This window comes from Mustela lutreola, chromosome 1 (assembly GCF_030435805.1).
Source record: "Mustela lutreola isolate mMusLut2 chromosome 1, mMusLut2.pri, whole genome shotgun sequence".
NCBI classification, from domain to species: domain Eukaryota; kingdom Metazoa; phylum Chordata; class Mammalia; order Carnivora; family Mustelidae; genus Mustela; species Mustela lutreola.
Window position 1 is genome coordinate 72,341,944 of NC_081290.1, and position 20,503 is coordinate 72,362,446.

A 20,503-nucleotide genomic window follows, 5' to 3' on the forward strand; every position below is an offset into this window, starting at 1 on the left:
GCACAGAGTCAGACGAGGGGCTCAATCTCACAACCCTGCGATCACGACCTGAGCCAAAATCAAGAGTCCAGTGCTTAACTGACTGAGCCACCCAGGTGCCCCTTAGGATTTATTTTTAGAGAGCAAAGCTCAGTTTCACTAATTGCTCTTCAGAAATGTTACTGTCATCTTGAGCCTTTATAAAAATCAGATCCTGCAGACTCACAGATCTTCTACTAAAGGATAAAAAAAACTTTCAAGATAGACAACACACTCTATCACAGGGAAGGCGTGGTAGGGCTCCATTCAGCTTGCTTATCACACCTTGTAAGTAGTTGACGTTTCTCTCAAAGAGAGCGGGAGCAGATGGTTTGGGTTTGTGGGGGATGTTCTTTATCTTTACTTACTGTTCAATATTTTAAGAGCTAATGTATAATATAATACTGTATGTCAATTATATCTCAGTTTTTTTAAAAAGGTAATATATATTGTCACAAAATAATTGTTCAATGTTTTAATACTAAGAGTCACAATTTAATCTGGTTCGAAGTGGGAATTTAAAGTAGAATTATGATTCATTTAAAATTTCCCTCTTGATTCTTATTTTACAACAGCTGATGACAGGAAGGGAACAGAGTTTATTCCTCACAAGAACAGAGTTTATGCCTCACAAGGTGGAAAGCCTGGTCCCCAGAATACCAAGGAAAGGCCAAAGCTGTCACATCTCCTAAGAGCACTTTTGTGTATTCAGATATTAAAGAGAATTTTAAAAAGAAAATTTAATAGTATTTGAGTAAAATGCAGATGTGTTAGCCTAGATAAATAATTATAAAATTTCCCTTCTTTTTAAGCTAGATTTCCTAATTTAATTTATTACAGACATTTAATTTCAGGAGCTTTGATAAAACAGGTAACAATGGTCTGTGTGTATATGTACAGAAAGAAATTTAATTAAAGTTGATGTTTTAATTTTCTCCACATTTTCTAGTTACTTGCTTCGATGCTGGTGCCAGAAAAATCTAACAGTCGAAAGACCATTTTTGAAGTTTCTTAACATACTAAAGAATCTGCCAAGATGTTGAAAGAGACTTCAGGAAATAACAGTCAAGAGCACTATATATAATATGATCCCATTTTCATTAAAACAGAAACAACAAAGGTGGGAAAGTGCATGATATGTAAATGAGGACAAAGCCTTCCATGGCCTACGGCAAACTGAGCAAGGGGAGTGGGAATTCCTACTTTCTACGGCTTTGTGGTACTTGCTTTGGTTTGGTTTGGTTTACAATGAATACATGTTACTTTTTTCACTTCAGCATTTATTTCATCCTTCTGCCCTGGAATGGGTCACTCATAAATTATTCCAGACAGAGGACACTTTCTTGCCTGTTTGTTGGTTTGTTTTTGTTTGTTGGTTGGTTTTTTTTTTTTTTTTTCAGTAGATTTAAAGCAGTTTTGGTCAATGTCTTTGACTACTCCAGTATCTCATAACTATTTCCCTGATGCTGTTTAAAGCCCAGTTTCTCAGGAGAAAGCTCATTAGCATACCCATGAGTGTGCATGCTTAATAAGAATAGCTATTACTGGGACGCCTGGGTGGCTCAGTTGGTTGGACGGCTGCCTTCGGCTCAGGTCATGATCCCGGAGTCCTCAGATCAAGTCCCGCATAGGGCTCCCAGCTCCACGGGGAGTCTGCTTCTCTCTCTGACCTTCTCCTCGCTCATGTTCTCTCTCACTGTCTCTCTCTCAAATAAATAAGTAAAATCTTTAAAAAAAAAAAAATTAAAAAAAAAAAAAAAAGAATAGCTATTACTTCTTTGGGCAATCACTACGTCCCAGATCATCTCCTAAGTCCTTAATATATATTAACCCTGTTAGTAGCTGCAGTTTCCAAATGAAGAAAGGAAGTAGGGAGAGTTCAAGAGACTTCCTGACGAGCAGAAAGAGTACTCCCTGCCCTTGAGTAACATTGTCATGTTCCCTCTCAGTCCTCTCTTCTCAAAGCAAAATGAGCCCGGTTTGCGTTTCCATTCTTTCATTTAGGAAGTACCGCTTGAAGATAGGCTGTGTGCCCGTGTCCGGGAGGGATGTGTGGATGGGTAGTGACTAATTTGTTCCTACAAAGGGCTTACAATCGAGTTAGAGTGGGGCACGAAGGTGACCACCAGTCAACACCTGGGAAGTTCTGCGATGGTTCACGATGAGGCTCCAGTGAGAAGTGAGGCCTGGGCGAGGTGCTCCGGGTGGACTCTGGGGGAAGCAGGGTTCCACAGGGAGGGTGGGCAGGCTCTGGGTAAGCCAGGATGAGCAGACTTTCCAAAACGCAACTGTCCATCCAATTTCAGCAAGAAGGATGAGGAAGCCACTTGTCTGTAGTTTCCTCTCTGATAGTCTCTGATATTAACAATTTAGTGGCCACAAAACAGTGCCATTGTCTCAGCATATTTCTTTTTTGAATAGAAAAATGCCAGAGGCTTGAGAATAGTCACTATTACCCCCAAGGTTATTTTTGTTTTGAACGAAAAAAAAAAAAAAAAGAGAGAGAGAGAATGTGACCCGTGGCTGATTTCCTGACTGTGTCCTCAGGGATTTAAAACGTTTGGTTACCTGTGTTTTAAAGGCAGAAGCAAGGGTACCATGGTATGTGAGGTAAGATATAGACAGGTGTGTGTGCTTGGGGCCAGTGAATAAACTTATGTGAGCAGGGACTCTAGAACGAGAGCCAGCGAACTTTTCCGATATGGGGTGAGTTGTTAAACACTGTCCGCTTTTTGGACCACCTACAGTGCCTGGGGCAACTCTGCTATTGTGCCTTTGCAGGAGGAAAGCAGCCTCGGAGGACGCGGGGAAGGAACATGCATGACTATAAACTGCATTTACAGAAACACGCAGTAGGCCATGCTTTGCCAACCTCCCCTGGAAGAAAAAGTTGGAATGGCAGGACCCTTGACCCCAGACCCAGAAGCTTTTATTTTGTTTCCTCCGTGACAGAGGATGTCAGAGCCTCATCATTTTTCTGGCCCTGGAGGCCCCAGTTCATGAGATCACGTGCTCCTGTGGTCATCAGATTTCATCCAAGCTATCCTACAGACCCGCTAAGAGAGCTGAGCTGTTTGCTCAAGCTGTGCTGAAAAACATTGCAATCAGTTTTGCTCTCCAGTGCCTTAAGAGTTTACATTTGTGCGTCTTTGTCATTTGGGCTCAGAGGGAAATAGCTGTGATTCTTAGTGTTGAGACTAGCAAGGATGGGCTCCTGTATAAGGGAGGATAAGACAAGCTACTTAGGGGGAAGATGTGCAAGTCCATATTACTGTTAAGTGATTTCCAAGACCTGTGCTTTGTGGATTTGACCATGACCTGAGAAACATTAGCAGACTAGTATGTCAGGGGAGAATTCTGCTCAAACACTCGCAGGCATGTTCTAAATGCTCCTGAGAACTTAGCCAATAGGGTTGCTAGGCTGAGCAAATAAGAATCCAGGACAGTCGCTTAAAATGGCCTTTCAGATAAGCAACAAAAAATATTTTAGGATAAGTGTTCTGCTCAATCTTAGGGACCTATTTATGATAAAAAATGATCTGTTGTTTATCAGAAATTCCAACCTATCTGAGCCTCTTATATTTTATCTGGCCAACCTAAATGGGAAGATAGGTGAATAAGTAATTTTTTGCACTCTTATATCATTATGTGAGTTGGTGAGCTATCCTTCCCCAAGGTTGTTACATATACATATACAGAGAGAGAGGAAGAGGCCATGGCAGGGGAGCCTAATGGCCATATATATATATATATATATATATTTTTTTTTTTTTTTTTGCCATAGGGGGAGTCTAATGGCCATAGGGGGAGTCGGATCTCATTAATTCCAGCTGATATAGAATTTTGATTATTTATGCAAGGGCTATGCTAAAGTGCACTCTCTTCTCTTCTTGAATTTACTCAGCCTATTTATCATTGGTAGTACAAACAAAACTGAAACAATGATTTCTCTCCTTGGGAGACCACCCATAGTGTAATTACAGTGTGATCAGAGGCTACGGTTATTTAGCTTGTGCTTTTCATTTAACGATCATAGATCATCTCATTCTGTAAGCAAGACCAGCCACAGCCAGGTGCAGCCACCTCAGTCCCTGTGGCCCCTTGGCATGCCGTCTATTCGCATGACACAGTTTATGCCAGCCAGCTTCTGCTGTGGTGTTCCTCGTGCTCTCTAGAACCTCCTACAATGCTTGCTACTTACAAGGCACCCTATATATGTTTGTTAGTTGAATTAATGGGTGAGTGCTATCTGCAGATGTTAAAATAAACCATCTTACATGTTAAACATCTTACATGTTGAATTAACATCTTACATGTTAAACTTTAAATAAATAAATAAATAAAATATAAAATAAAATAAAATAAATTTAAAATAAAATAAACATCTTCCATGTTGCATTTAAAAAATTATTTAAGCTGCTCTTTCCCTTATTGCAAGTGTCAGTACAGAGAAGAAAATTTTGGTCAAGTTAGTTTCATGGTATAATGGCCTTTGAGAAGCTAATCCTGAAAACATACTGAAATGCCGAAAATGTTCTTTAGGAGGGGAGAGACAGGGAGGTTCTTATAAATTCCCCATGAGCCACACCCTTGTGAGTTTCTTCTGTTGTGGAAGGAGGGGTCTCAACACCGTGCGGTTGCTAATGCTATTAACAAGGTTCAGCTTGAGGTCTTCCTTACTTGCCTCCATTTGCCCCGATCTTGTACACACACATACACACACACACGTGTGCACATGCCTACACTGAAGTAAATCCCCATACATCATCCAAATAAATGGAAGGGATTCTTTTGACTGGATACCAATTATGGTTGTCACACGTAAGTAATACATTAATGACTTCAATAAATATGTAGATATTTACATTCTAAACCACGACTGTATTATTAAAAACCACTGTATACAGGCCATCTGAAAGAGCCTGAGAACCCAGTGATGTCTGGACCACTCTTGAGGGAATTAAACATGGGTGTTTTATTTATGAAAAGGGTACTGCCGCCATTCCTCTTGCCCGGTATTGGTCTGCATCTTAGCCTTGAAAACGTATTCAGATGAGGCTTGGTCTCTCAGTTTCCACCTGTGGCTTTGTTCTTCTCTATTTCTGCTAGCAGAGAAAAAACATGAATGGGAACTGCGAAGTTAAGAATGAAATCCCCCCGTCCCTAATCCCACCCACATCTCTGGAGTATTTTTCCTCGAGATGTGGGGAATTCAGGAGGTGCACTGAATACGGGTCAGCAGCGAAACAGAGCTGGGCATGCAGTTCCTTGCATGTGATCCTTTCTTTTAAGAGAGTGGAGTCATGGTCTAACTGTTCCCTTTTGTTCTCCTTTCTCTCACAGCACCCTGGAGGGGTATTATGTAGACGATGCCCTGCAGGGCCAGGGAGTGTACACTTATGAGGACGGGGGCGTGCTGCAGGGCACATATGTAGACGGAGAGCTGAATGGGCCCGCCCAGGAGTATGACACGGATGGGAGATTGATCTTCAAGGGGCAGTACAAGGATAACATTCGGCATGGAGTCTGCTGGATATACTACCCAGTAAGCCTGGTGACTGTTCATTTTGCTGGAATGTAACATGGGTTAAACCGATGCTTGGGCTCCTGGCAATAAAGAGTAAAATGTATCCTCTGTGTTAGAAAACATGAAGCTGTGAGACTGGAGAGATGCAGGAGCTGAAGCCCCCAGCTGCTGCCAAGGTGTGCCCCTCCCTGTTACTCGCTGTCCTCTTAGACTGTGGATCCTCACAGCCACTATTCATTCCTCCTCGGTGTTATTCTGGAAAGGAATGAATACTCATGATTCAAATAAATTGGAACTAAATGGCTTTATTGTTCCACTAATAAAGATAAAAAAATATATGCTTTTTAAAAATATTCTTTTCGGGGAGCGCCTGGGTGGCTCAGTCTGTTAAGTGTCTGCCTTCAGCTCAGGTCATGATCCCAGGGTCCTGCGATCGAGTCCCACATGGGGCTCTCTGCTCAGCGGGGAGTCTGCTTCTCCCTCTCCCCCTGCCTGCCACTCACCCTGCTTATGCTCTCTCTTTCTAAAAATAAATTAAAAATAAATAAAATATTTTAAAATATGTATATATAAAAATATTCTTTTGGTATATAGAAAGAGATGGTGGAATAGTTCATTGTTGCTATTAATTTTATTCTGGTTCTCATGCAGGAGACCTGGCCCAGCAATTTCCCATCTTCGGGGATGTGCTGCACTATTATTACTTGCTCTTACAACCCTACTCCCGACTTTATAAGTGATTTTTGGCTTATGTTGCTTAAATTAGAGTGATTAAAATTAACTTGCCTTTGAGTATTTGATAACATTTTCCAATACTTTTGGAGTTTACTAAAGCAAAACGATGTGGCACAACCCATGGGGTTGGGAATTAATGTTCTAATTGTTTGCATCTCAAATAGCCCATCTGTTATTAGTGAATTTTCAAAAAATGTGCCAGGAAATAGACCTTAGAAAATATTTTGTCTACTGTTTTATTTTGTCCACGGCATCTCGCTGATTTGAGTCAGTAGAGCATGCAACTCTTGATCTTGGGGTTATCAGTTCAAGCCCTGTGTGAGATATAGAGCTTACTTAAATAATAATAATAATAATAGTAATATTTTATTTTCTCCAGAGCTTCAGTCAAAATACAAAAGCATTTTTCTTACTCTGAACCCTAACTTCTTATGCTTAAAAAAATTTAATAAAAATAAATGATCTATTACATGTGTAATAGGAAAATCAGCCCCAGCTAAATCTCCTTACGCATTATTGTTCTTTAAAAACAGGTTCTACTCTAGGGGGGCACCTGGGTGGCTCAGTGGGTTAAAGCCTCTGCCTTCAGCTCAGGTCATGATCTCAGGTTCCTGGGATGGAGCCCTGCATTGGGCTCTCTGCAAGGCAGGGAGCCTGCTTCCTCCTCACTCTCTGCCTGCCTCTCTGCCTATTTGTGATCTCTGTCTGTCAAATAAATAAATAAAATCTAAGAAAAAAAACAAAAAACAGGTTATACTCTAGGGAACAGGGCTTAAGGAAAGAAGACTGTAAAACATGTTTCAAATAATGCCCAAAGCAATGACATATCTTCTTGGTAGGCTCTGCAGTAGATCCAAAGTCCTTTCAGTTACTGCCTCTAAGGCAGGAAGAAGGACCTGGTGGTGGTACTTACCAGCTTAGGAAGACCGAAACTTTTGTTGCCTTGTGAGGAGGCCAGGGGAGCATTTGCTGCCTGGCACTGGGGATCTGCTGACATGACAGTGAATCATGAAGTCAGAGAATGTGGAACCCTCTGTGGGAGCCTGGATAGAGGAAAGAGGCAAAATGGGGATTACCAGAGCCTCCTCCCACCTGCCATCTTACTTACGACGATGATCGAAGAGATCAAAGATGCACCAAGATGAATGGATCCATTCCACTCAATGTAGTTGCATCTTGACGCCTAAATGGTGCGCCTACATTTTAGCCTTTGGTGTTAATGATTATCTTATTAAAGGCCAAAAGGAGACTCTGCCTTAGGGAAGAAGCACTAGGGAGTTAGGAGCATCCAAAATTAACTTGGAATAACACTTGCTTTATATATGGTATCTGTTGGCAGTGAGGGAGCTAATCACCCCCCCTTTTCTCCCTGGATTCAGATTCAACCGAGACACCTGTGTCTCTCGGTGTCAGAGATCAAGGTGGGTTTATTCTAATGGCAGTGGCGGATTGGAGATGGGGTATGGACCTGAAGTCAAAACGGGCTTCTCTGCTTTACCCCCGTGAACTAAACAGTTGGACCAGCAGCAGGTCTCCCCGGGGGGAGTAGGGCCTGCCTGAGGGAGCTTCCCCAGGGAGAGGACAGGACGGGAGAGGGGGACAGGTGCAGCCTGCAGGCACCGGCAGCTGCCAGGACATCGTGAATGAAAATGTAGCAGGACCTCTGGGAGCAGCTGGCTTTATCCTGTTAACCCCCACCCAATAAAGAGATGGGTGTCACTGGGTGTCAGACCCTGCCTGTTCACTAATCAGATGAATGACTCCTTCTCCCGTGAAGAGGACAGAAGGCAGCGGCTTCCTCCTCAACGCTCCCCGACACAGCAAACAAGGACATTTTTGTGATCTGGAGTCAGAGCAGGCAGGGAAAGTCATGATTGGCCCTGCAGTATTTATAAGCTTACTCTCAGGACAGCTTATGTCCTTCAAATTTTCACCTTGGAACAGTGATGTCGCTTGGGTGGCTCAGTCAGTTAAGTGTCTGCCCTCGGCTCAGGTCGTGATCCCAGGGTCACGATCGGGCCCCACATCTGCTCAGCAGAGAACCTGCTTCTCCCTCTGCCTGCAGCTCCCACTGCTTGTGCTCTCTCTATCTCTGTCCCTCTCAAAAAAATGAATAATCTGTTTTTAAAACGTATACCTTCTTTTGAAAATAAAAGAAGAATCTCTGCTTTATCATACTAGACAAATACATTCACCACCTCCCTGACCAGAAGTTTAAAGTACTTAAGGAAAAAAAAATGTGAGAGCCTAGAAAGACAGAATTCTGCACTAATAAGGAGTGACAGTGGCTTATGTTAGTTATGGCGTGTTAGGAGCACAAGTGTGCTAACACCCTTCAGCTCAGTAATCACCACTGAAAGCCTGAAGGCAGATCTTACAGAAAGTATCATCCCATTTATGCTGGCTTATTAAGAATTAACTCTGGGAAGAGAGCAATTAGATAGCTCTAATGCACTTTCTATGCCTTAAAAATGCTGCCAAATGTTTTTCTTTCTATGAAAGTGCTGTGGTTCATTTTAAAATTCATGACCCTTTTTCTCCAAAGAGCAATTAGACTGTGGTGAGCTGTAGAAATCATGGACCTGGTGTTATTTATTCCTGCCCTCTCTCAGTAAGCAGCATTTGAGATCACTCAGAAGCCATCCTACACCACTGACTTTGAGTAGCTGTTTCTAGAAATTTGAGTTGGAGAAATAACCAAGCTTTTAGAAGATATCGTGGCATTACTGTTGTTATATTGAACCCACATAGGTCTCAGATTTTCAGTTATACCATAAAGACCTCTGCATGGGGAGGAAAAAAGGAAATTCGCTTGGACCCTAGATTCAATAATTTTTTGATAGTGTATTAGCTTATTTATTAGATTATTGAACTGGTAATCCCAGTTCAGTTCAAAGCATTTATGGGTCGCCTACTGTGTCCCTAGCACTTACCAGGATGCACAGTTATATCAGAGCCTGTGCCCTAAAGTATTTAATGACTCTTAGGAATGCAAGCAAGCAACAGTTAAGCAGAAAATGCAGCTGGCTTCTCTCCTGGAAGGAGACAGAAGGGGGCAGTAAAGAAAGGAAAGTGGGAAGAAAGAGGTGATGGGGGAGGGAATCAAATTTAGTTGATTTTTTTTTCCCTTTTCCTTGTAATGCCATAGAAAGTGACAGTGTAGGATTCTCAAAACAGCAGTGACCACAGTCCTTTTGTTTATCTCCTAGGACATGCAGACAACACTCTTTACTCACATTCACTAAATTAACTCTTAGATACATTTGAACTAAAGATTTTCCTAATGGACCTGAAATCCAAAAATTCCACATGGAGAAATGAGATGGTATGAACAGCAGGTAAAACCATCTTGCTCTAGCTCCTCATGATGTTGGGTGTGGTTTAACACATAGTTACACCTCCTTTAATATTTTGTAACTAATATTACAAGTACAGTGCACTTGCTTCTTAGATAATGAACCAAAATAGAGTGTTGATAACTTGTCAGGATTAAAAAGTGGGGCTCGGTCTCTGACTCCCTAAATCGGGCTTCTGTGCTTCTGTGTGTGTAACTTCTAGCAGTTTATTTGTATAGGGCTGGCTGGGGAGGTATGCATCATGTTTTTCTCACTCACTTTGAGCTTTGAGCTCTTCAACTGTCATGTTAGCACTATCAATGATGGCAGTACGCAAGAAAAATTCCTTGAAGTCATGTCCTGTGGATAAATACTACATATAATGTTTTCTGGCTTTTGGTTTCTCCTGTCAGGATGGAGGCAGCCTTGTGGGAGAAGTAAATGAAGACGGGGAGATGACTGGAGAGAAGATAGCCTATGTGTACCCTGATGAGAGGACAGCCCTTTATGGAAAATTCATTGATGGAGAGATGATAGAGGGAAAACTGGCTACCCTTATGTCCACTGAAGAAGGAAGACCTCACTTTGAGCTGGTGCCGGGAAGTAAGTCGGATCTGCTTCAGATGAGTTGCTCTAATTCCAAAGCAGGTTGTTAGGGCATATTTGAGAGAAATGAATTTCTTTGTCTAGACCACTTGAATCATGTATTAAAAGCCTTGCTGCATAACAGACATGTCAATACCTCACATACAGGTTGGCTGGCAAGCTGTACTATAGCTGGTCTAGGCTGGGCTGGGCTGGGCTGGGCTGGACATGGCTTGGACTTGAGGCTTCTTATCTTATTATGCCTTATATGTCTTAATTTTGGGGCCCAGTCTGAAGGGACTTTGGTGACCTGGGTCAAGATTTTCCCAGGTGGGTCCCAGGAAGCCAGTGCATGAGTAGACACCTGTGCTGCTTCTGAAAGCTTAGCTTGGAATGGACACCATGTCACGTTCACCTACGTTTCACTGCACAAAGCAGATCACACAGCCAAGCCAAATAACAATGAGATGGGGAAATAGATGCCATGCGTTTCAGTAGCAGATGCTAAAAAGTCAGGATAAAGGCATAGCTGTATAATTCTGAGACAAGGAAAAAGCAAAGAGATGATAGCAGAAATTTGGTGAATTTCAAAAGGTTAGATCTCAGAAAAAACTGAAATACAGCTTAATGATATTAAAGAATCAAATTAGGTAAATCTCTGGGTTGTTACAAATTGTAAAACTGATTCAGCCTGAGCTCTGATTGGGAAAGATAAATCCATGTTGGTATCCCCTGCCTCCTTCAGAGCCCAGTATCTCCACGGGGCACGTGATGGATACATGAGTGAGTCCGGTGGAATCCATATTAGAAAAAAATCCTATTTCCTTTTAGAAATACAGTATGGTATACTAAGCATTTTTTTTCTGAGTATAAAATTATTTGCTGTAGAAAGTCTGGGAGAAAAAAAAAACAAGGAGAAAAACCAGGATTTTGTATTTTGGGTAGCATAACAAACAAAATCTGTTTAAATTGGTCTGATTCCTTGAAAGCAAGATAAGCCTGTGTGTCTAATCCTAAATTAGGTTATACGGAGAAAAGAAGGAGAGAAGAGAATAAATCTATGCATTAATCGTTCTAAATAATATTTAGCTCTTTGTGATCCAAAGGAGAATCTCCAGAGGAGAATGTCCAAAAATAGGAAATCTAGCATTTACACTTAGGTCCAACTTGGTTGTTTTAAATGTCTCGGGTTTTGTTTTTTTGAAGTTAAAAATTGAGGCAGCCTAAATGCAGTGAGGGATTTTGGATAGGATCCTGGAACGGAAAGAAGGCATTAGTGGAAAAACTGGTGAAATCCGAAAAAAAGTCTGAAGCTTAGTTAATAGTAACATAGCTATGTTGGTTTCTTAATTTGGACAAACATACCATGTAACTTAAGGAGTTATCATTACAAGAAACTGTGAGGAGTATTGGGGTGCCCTGTACTATCTTTTCAACTTCTCTATAAGTTTAAAAGCCTTCCAAAATGAAAAGATTTTTTTTTTTTTAAGTGAAACAGTAATCTTCGCACTTCAAATTCTACTCTCTGTGCTCTTCACATGAGTTCTGAACGGAGACAGTGCTGCCGTGTTTAGAAGTGAGGGGCTCTGGGCCAGGGGAGGGTCCCAATGGGCGATGCCCATTTTAAAACTTCAGAAGTGGTAGCGTGTTTTAGCAGTAAAAGCCGTGAACTTGAGAGTCACCTGGTTTGGGTTTCAGTGTTAACATTTACCATAGTAAGGTCTTGGGCAAGTTATGTATCCCTTTGGAATCTGTTTCTTCATTATAAAACACAGCTATTGGCACCAAGTATACAACAGCATAAGAGAAGTTATTGTTCTCTTTGCATTCCTCTTGGTGTGAGTAAGCGACAGATTTTGGGAAGTGAGGATGATAATCTCAGAGTTATTTTCCTGAGAACTGGTCATGGTGGGCTCACACTGGGTTTTCTTCTTGCCTCATCTCTTCACCTTCTCCACAAAGGAACTCCTTTCTCTGGTAATTCCTGTGCCGTCCTAAGCCTTGGCTTGCCCCTTAGAATTAATGTCGGTCGTGGGGCGCCTGGGTGGCTCAGCGGGTTGAAGCCTCTGCTTTCGGCTCGGGTCGTGATCCCAGGGTCCTGGGATCGAGCCCCGCATCAGGCTCTCTGCTCCGCAGGGAGCCTGCGTCCTCCTTTCTCTCTGCCTGCTTCTCTGCCTACTTGTGATCTCTGTCAAATAGATGGATAAGGTCTTTAAAAAAAAAAAAAAAAGAATTAATGTCGGTCGAGGGAATGAATGGATTCTGGCCAAAGGACGTGGTAAATTACAGAGGAGAGGAGGAAACGTAAAAGGTATGCTCCATTGGCCTGGAGCATTGGCCAGTGGCAGAAAAACAGGAAGGGACAGGGTGTGTTGGAAAAGACAGCATCAGCCCCTTGAAAGCAGCCCGGGATGCTTTTCCCGTTTGCCTCTGCCCCATCCCTAACGTGGGGCTTTCCGTATAGCTGGCACATGGGACCTTTGTGATGACAGCTTTAGTTTAAGGAAGGAAAGGGGGAGTTCAGAGATTTTCTTCACAGTAGAACAAGTATTTCACAGAAAAGTTTCATTTAAAAATGTGGGTTGTTTCTTTTGTCAGCTGACTTCCTTTAATGGATTATGCGTTGGTCCGTTACCAGTTGGCCCCCAATGCATTTCTCGGCCTTCTGCTGCCCTGCTTTTATGGTGGGGGGCTTCTGCCCCTTGCAGGCCACATTTCCTAGGCGCTTATGTGTTGGCTTCTGTCTGGGTTTGTCCACAAGGAGGCACTGGCCAGGGGCACAGAGAGGGAAGGCATCAGGGAGAAGCTGTCTCTGTGTCCAGCAGGGGCCTGTCTCCTGATTCCATCTGCCACCGGGAAGGTTCCCCCCAACATCCCAGCTTCCTTAGCCAGGTATACCCCAGCTCTCCAGACCCACACACCACCTCCACCTTTGTCCCTCCAGCTTAGGGTTACCTGGCTGCAAGCTCCTGCCAGTTTCTGGGTTCCTCACTGGTGCCTTTGGCTTCTCAATTCCTCTGTGCTCCGTAGAACCAATTCCCTGAGTGAAATCCTCTCTTCGAAATATGCAAATGATCTGTTTCCTAGCTAGACACTGACTGATCTGGATTCCTTTTTCTGTTTTGTTTTGTTTTAAGATTTTATTTATTTGTTTGACAGAGAGAGAGAGATCTCAAGTAGGCACATCAGCAAGCAGAGAGAGGAGGGAAAAGCAGGCTCCCCATTGAGCAGAGAGCCCGATGCAGGGCTCAATCCCAGGACCCTGAGATCATGACTTGAGACGAAGGCAGAGGCTTAACCCACTGAACCACCCAGGTGCCCCTGATCTGGCTCGCTTTTTCAACTTTTAGTTTGAGGCACTGATTTGGGTTTTGTGATTGTACCAAACAAACAAACAAACAAAAACCAGAAGAAGGACCTGGTAACCTTGGAGGAGTTGCTTAATGCGATGATTTGTAATGCCTTAGTGCCTAAAAGCAGTAAACCTTTGGTTCTAAAATGTGTTTCTTAGGAGGGATTAGAGCACGATATCTTCATTGTGCTCTGGGAAGATTCTCGGAGGCTAATCCTTTGCAGAGAACCAGTGTTAATTCTAGAACAGTTGTGTGCCTTAGTTTCTGGAATAAATTACTGATTGGCTTCTGAACTACCTTTATAGAAATAAGAAGACTTTGTTTTTGCCTTATCAAAAGCAGTTCTGTTCTTAATTCCGGGGAGGCGAATGTTTATTTTTAGTGAAGGGGACAATTGCCAGGGCTGGGTGGTTGGAATCTACAGAAGGGTGTCTAGTAGGAAGAAAACCAAAGAAAACTCTAAAACCATCCTCCAACCCGATCTGACCAGAGAGATCTCAAAATTTCATGACAAAGCAGGTTCTTGATTAAAATTTTTTAATTGCGGGGTACCTGGGTGGCTCAGTGGGTTGGGTCTCTGCCTTCAGCTTGGGTCATGATCTCAGGGTCCTGGGATCGAGCCCCACATTGGGCGCTCTGCCTCGTAGGGAGCCTGCTTCTCCCTTCTCTCTGCCTGCCTCTCTGTCTATTTGTGATCTCTCTCTCTCTGTCAAATAAATATATAAAAAATTAAAAAAAATTTTTAATTGCATAAGCACTTTGTAAACCATGTGAAGAAAGAAAATTTAAAGGCCAAAAATGGGATTTTAAGAGATAAGCCTAAGGGCTGTTCACTAAGACCTAAAAATAAACTCAAATGCAAATCTCAAGACCATGCGTTTATATTGAAGAGTTTATCCTAGTCGATGTAACTTGAGTAACAGTTTTTGTTATTTAACTCCTGCTTTGAAAGCTCTTCCCTAACTTGGTAATCTCTAGATTGAGATTTTCACTTGCTTTTCAGGTTCGGTGTACCACTTTGATAAATCGACGTCATCCTGCATTTCTACCCGTGCTCTTCTTCCAGATCCATATGAATCAGAGAGGTAACTTTTTACCTGTTTACAGGAAGTTAAATAACCCTCGTGGTGGGAACCAACCCTCCTTTGTAGCCCTCTGAGCAGAAGAAAATATCCATAGAGTCCAAGGAAGAGTGTTTTTATGCTTGTATGGAATCCTGTGAGAGAGTTTCTCCACCCAGAAAGCACGGAACGGCCGTGGGTCAGTCCCAGAGGAAACATCTACGTCTAGAGAGCCCTCTAAGCCTGATGTCCCCTTTCTTGGGGCCCTGGTACAGTTGATGCTGCAGCCACATGCTGGCCTCTAGGGGAGCATTTCAGACTCCTTAAACCTCTGACCTGGGCAGGAACCAGAATGCCTCCTTTGCTCAGCCCAGCCACAGGGGGTCTCGAACGCTAGACAATTTCTTGATTTACGAAGGGAGAACAGCAGTGAAGGAAAGACTATAAGAAACCTAACAAGCTTCCAGCTTACAAATGACGGGCTTCTGATTCTTTAAGCTCACTCCCCAAGTGTCAAGTCCCGCTCCATTCCATCTTCTCTAAACTCCAGCTGGCCGTTGTGGGTGTGGCTTTCCCTAGTACTCAGCCTGAGATTCTTACCCCCAGCAACTGGCCTGTTCATGAGGAAGAGAGCCCTCAGCAGATAGTTAGTTCTCTCTTTGCCTCGCTCTTCGTAAGCATGGCTCACAAAGCGTGACTTCCCATCTGAAAAATGGGCCTCTTCCCTGGTCAAACTGACAGGGCTCACACCACAATGTCACAATGAATGAATGGCCTCTTTTTTGATACAGAGCCCTGGTCTGTTTACAAAGGGAAATGTTTGGTCTCTTGTTAGCCCTAAAACACAGTAGCACAACCATCCTGTGTGTCGGTCCTTTTTGTTACTGTTGTCGTGATGAAGATATATAAGGATGCCCTCAAAACTCACAGTGGTTTATGATGCGCACATTTTATTTTACACTCATGGTTCTGTAGGTTAGCTGAGCTTCAGCTCCTTCCGACTGGGCTCGACTTGACTCCTCTTGGCTCAGCTCAACAAGGCTAGACTCCAGATTTCAAGTTGGGTTCAGGTCTATTTCACACGTCTGTGTTTCAAGACTCCAGCTAAAGGAGCAACAGCCCCCCTGGGGCATCTTCTGCCCTTGGAGATGAATAGAAACTCAAGGAAGCTGGCAGAAATTCACCATGTATCTTATCACCCGAGTCCTGGCATGTAGTCCTCCTGCCCATGTTCAAGTAGCAAAGTAGATCCTACGGCCAAGGCCAGAGGGATCCAGGCAGGGGTACGTTGTCTCCCCACTCCAAAGGAGCACCACAAGGTCTAGCAGCAAAGTACCGGGACGTATAATTCTACCATAGGGAAGGAGGAAAGAGTCGGAAACAATAATGCAGTCCTCTGTAGTCCACAGGAGAAGCAGACAATCCATGTAACACATATTAGGGATGACCAGTTCCACCAAAGTGATTACAGCCCAGCGCCCAGAGAACTGATGTAGCTGTTGACGAGGCACACACATACTCTTCTATTAAATGTGGTTCAGTAATCATGAGCGCTGTCTTCCTGTGAATCCAGGGATTTGCAGACTCCTTCTGTACAGAGCCACACTTCCCATATTTGAGGCTTTGTGGGTCTCTGTTGCAACTGCTCAGCTCTGCTTCTGTCTCCCCAAAGCAGCAATAGACAACACTAACTAAATAGGGGTGGCTGTGTTCCATGAAACTTCATTTACAAAAAGGCGCAGCTGCCAGATGTGGGTCTGGGGCTGTAGTTGCTAGACCCGTGATAAACTCTTCTGTTGGAAAGTGCTTATTGGATATGTTTTATTAACTTTCGTGTGAAAGATTCGTCTTGGGGCTAAGTTGAAACAGTCTTTCCCTCCTGTTTGGCATTGGCAAACTTGGGTACAGCTTTAATTACTTTGGAAATGGTTTACTTATCCAGGAAGATGGTAAAAATACTCAGTCCCTAAAAATGTAAGTTAAAAAAAAAAAAAAAACCTGATATCAAGCACTTTCTGAATACAGTGAGACCTTGAACAACACAGAGGTTGGGGCACCAACCCCTTCCCCTCCCCTGTGCAGTTGAAAATGCACGTGTAACTTTGGAGTCCCCAAAAACTTAGCTACTAAGAGCCTACTGTTGACTGGAAGGCTTGCCGATACCATAAACAGTTGAGTCGCACGTATTTTGTATGTGATACATGTTACACACCGTGAAGTCAGAGAGACAAAAGAAAATGTTATTAAGAAAATCACAAGGGGGGAGGTGTGTCTGTCCAGCTCAGTCAGCAGAGCATGCAGCCCTTAATCTTGGGGTTGTGAGTTGGAACCCCATGTGGTGGAGAGATTACTTAAAAATAAAACTTTAAAAAAAAAAAAAGAAAAGTCATGAGGAAGCGAGACAAGACATTTTCAGTACTGTAAGTAATCCGCATGTAAGTGGCCTGCAGCTCACACCCATGTTTTTCAAGGGCCGGCTGTGTAGAATAATACCCATATGGGAGAGAGGATTTTAAACACACCCTTAAAGATACAGGAGTACGAGTTCTTCAGTTTCCAGTGCCAAATACTGTGGTTTAACGTATCATGCTCCCTCCCTCCCTTCCTCACTGGATTTCTGTGAACCGATGCTTCAGATTCATTAGCGGTACTGGTATTTTGGTGGTTGATATAGTGACATATCAAATGAAAAGGACGGTGATTTGGCCCTTTTTTCTATTTAGGGTTTATGTTGCTGAATCGCTCATTTCTAGTGCTGGAGAAGGACTGTTTTCAAAGGTAGCGGTGGGACCTAACACTGTTATGTCTTTTTATAATGGAGTCCGGATTACACACCAAGAGGTGAGTGGGGTCGAAGTGGAGAATCAACTTGATTGGTTACAGGGCTTGGTTTCAAACACCCTTAATTTTCCTGTTAGCCCCTTTTAGTATTTGCAAGAAGTATGAAGGAATACACAGTCTTTTTTTGTAAAATTGATGAGATACTGTCTACAGCAGTTGTCTTTGCTAGAGCAAAAATAGCACACACTGGGGTGTCTGGGTTGCTCAGTTGGTTGAGCGCCTGCCTTCAGCTCAGGTCATGATCCCAGGGTCCCACGCTCGAGACCCACGTCAGGCTTCCTGCCAGAGGGCCAGGGGGAGTCTGCTTCTCCCTCTCCCTCTGCCTGCTGCTCCCCCTGCGTACTCTCTCGCTCTGTCTCTCTCGCAGTCTGCCTCTCTCTCAAATAAATAAATAAAATCTTTTTTTTTTTTAAATACCATACACTGGGTGGCTTGTAAACAACAGAAATTTATTTCTCACAGTTCTGGAGGCTGGACATCAAGATCAGTGTGTCTGCAGATGTGGTGTCTGGTCAGAAATCACTTCCTGGTTCATGAATGGCTCTCTTCTCACTGCAGCCTCATACGGCAGGAGGGACACGGGAACTCTCTGGGGTCTCTTTTAAGTTTCACAGCTATTTTCTAGAAAGTGGGATGGCGCCCATCAAGAAGACAGCAATTGCTTTGTACTGTACTACACCCAGGGTCTGAAAAATTGAGATCCAGTTGGATTCTATCAGTAATTAATTTATGATCTTGCACAGAGGCCTTTATAAGAAGGCCCCCCTACTTCTGTATTTGCAAAAGTCATACAGTAACCTGTATCCAGGCAGGAAAGATTCTGTTGCCCAAAAAGCCGAAAATAAAAAGTTAAAGAATAATCACCCCTTGCTTTTATTTTTATTTTTTTTAAGATTTTATTTATTTGACAGACAGAGACCACAAGTAGGCAGAGAGGCAGAGAGAGGGGGAAGCATGTTCCCCGCTGAGCAAAGAGCCTGATGCAGGGCTCGATCCTAGGACCCTGAGATCATGACCTGAGCCGAAGGTAGGGGCTTAACCCACTGAGCCACCAAGGCTCCCCTCACCTCTTGCTTTTAAAATACAATCTTTGATGTATTTTCCAGAATTCTGAGATGTTTTTGTTTTTGCTTCTTCGCGTCACAATAAACTGCCTTACATGTCCACTCAAGGGCAAAAAGTCGACTGCTTGAGACGGCTTGTAGTCTCTTTCTGGTCCCACTTGCATTAAACAAATGGGACATGGACTTATTGCTCATATCCCTCATTCATGTACTTCCCCTTTTCACTTACTGCTGTGGAATACTACAGGGGAAATGCCGTGAAATAATCAAGTTTTTGCCCATTCACAGCCATCGTACAAAGATGGCGAGGCCCTCAAACTGAGCCATGGTCTGGCACACAGTACAGTACCCCCCGGTGATGGCCAGACCTCTGTGTCTGCAGCGCTGCTGGTCCAGGAAGCGGGGTGAGCTCTTTGTCCGAGGTCACAACTACAGTAACCAGCAGAGTGCAAGCGGGCTGGCAAATAGCAGAATCTGTCTCCTGGCGAGACTCACTATGCTGTGCCATGGACACGAATGGGGCCCCTTCCTTGCCTTCCAAGAAATTTAGATCCTGTCAGGGAGGGGCGCTGGGGTAGTGCAGTCAGCTAGACTCTTGGTTTCAGCTCGGGGTCATCAGGGTCATGGGACACAGCCCTGCGTCAGGCTCCATGCTCAGTGGGGAGTCTGCTGGAGATTCTCCCTCCCTCGCCCTCTGCTCTTCCTCCCTTTCGCTCCAAAGTAATAAACAAATCTTTAGATTCTGTTGGGGAGATAAGAAAAATACATAACTAATGGCAACATAAGGTAGATGGTACCGGGGTATCTGGGTGGCTCAGTGGGTTAAGCCTCTGCCTTTGGCTCAGGTCATGATCTCAGGGTTCTGGGATCAAGCCCTGCATCAGGCTCTCTGCTCTGCAGGGAGCCTGCTTCCCTCTCACTCTCTGCCTGCTTCTCTGCCTACTTGTGACCACTGTCAAATAAATAAAATCTAAAAAAAAAAAAAAAAAAAAAGTAGATGGTACCAAGTACCATATATCAGTACCATATGACAGGGCTGGAATATTAAGATCTGTGAAGATTTTTTTCACTTTCATCACTGCTGTATCCCCTACACCTAAAATAGTGCCTGACATATGAGAGGCAATCAGTATTTATTGAATGAAAATCAGATACAAATAACAGCGTAATTGTAATTTAGGGGCAAGAGAGGCAGTACACTTCTGAGAGTCAACAGGTCTGTATAAAAATGTGATCCTAGGGGCTCCTGGTGGCTCAGTCAGTTAAACCTCCGACTCTTGGTTTCAGCTCAGGTCATGATCTCAGGGTTGTAGGATTGAGCCCCACGTGGGGCTCCCTGTTCAGCAGGGGTCTGCTTGTCCCTCTCCCTCTGCTGCTCCACGTGCACTCTCTAATATTTAAAATGTTTAACATAATCCTATTTGCTCCAAAAAAAACCCTGCTGTGCTGACATCAGCAGATGCTGGGGTATGGGTTGGAGTGGGGCAGTGGTTTGAAGAAGGGAATCTGTTGGTGCCTGCAGAGAGTGAGTGCTATTGTAGATGAGAGCACACATTGGGAGTGGGGGACACTGTCCCCATGGATCCCCCACTTGTCACAAAGGTGAGGGACTCTGCTTGAAGCACAGCTTTGCATTCCTCATGGTTCCGGTTCCAAATGATGTTCTTCCTTGCTTCTTTTGCCTCGTCTTCTTCACGGTAGGGCTTCCAGGGACCTGAGGATTGGTCAGAGCCCAGATCCCACCACAGGAGGCAGTCACACACAGCAGGCTTCCCTGACACAGGGCTGGGCTTGGACAGGGAGGTGAGAGAGGGGAGGCTCTCCCAGCCTGAGATGGTCCAGCGGCTTGTGGCCCAGGGGCCACTGTCTGGAGCAGGAGCGAGGCAAAGGACTCCCAGGAAAGAGCAGGCTGGAGAGGGGGCTGACATGTCTAGGTGACGTAGGCTGAGGAGTCTCTGGGCCACAGAGCTCTAAAGGACAAGAC

General features: G+C 43.8%; 1 protein-coding gene across 1 annotated transcript in view; it reads left to right on the forward strand.

Moving 5' to 3' along the window:
* SETD7 (SET domain containing 7, histone lysine methyltransferase) overlaps nucleotides 1-20,503 on the forward strand; it is a 46,012-nt gene that overhangs the window by 14,516 nt on the left and 10,993 nt on the right. Inside the window, exons 3-6 of the mRNA XM_059168452.1 lie at nucleotides 5,362-5,563; nucleotides 10,029-10,218; nucleotides 14,557-14,638; nucleotides 17,338-17,455. Of these exons, the coding sequence (XP_059024435.1) occupies nucleotides 5,362-5,563; nucleotides 10,029-10,218; nucleotides 14,557-14,638; nucleotides 17,338-17,455 (592 nt within the window). The remainder of the gene's footprint in view (nucleotides 1-5,361; nucleotides 5,564-10,028; nucleotides 10,219-14,556; nucleotides 14,639-17,337; nucleotides 17,456-20,503) is intronic.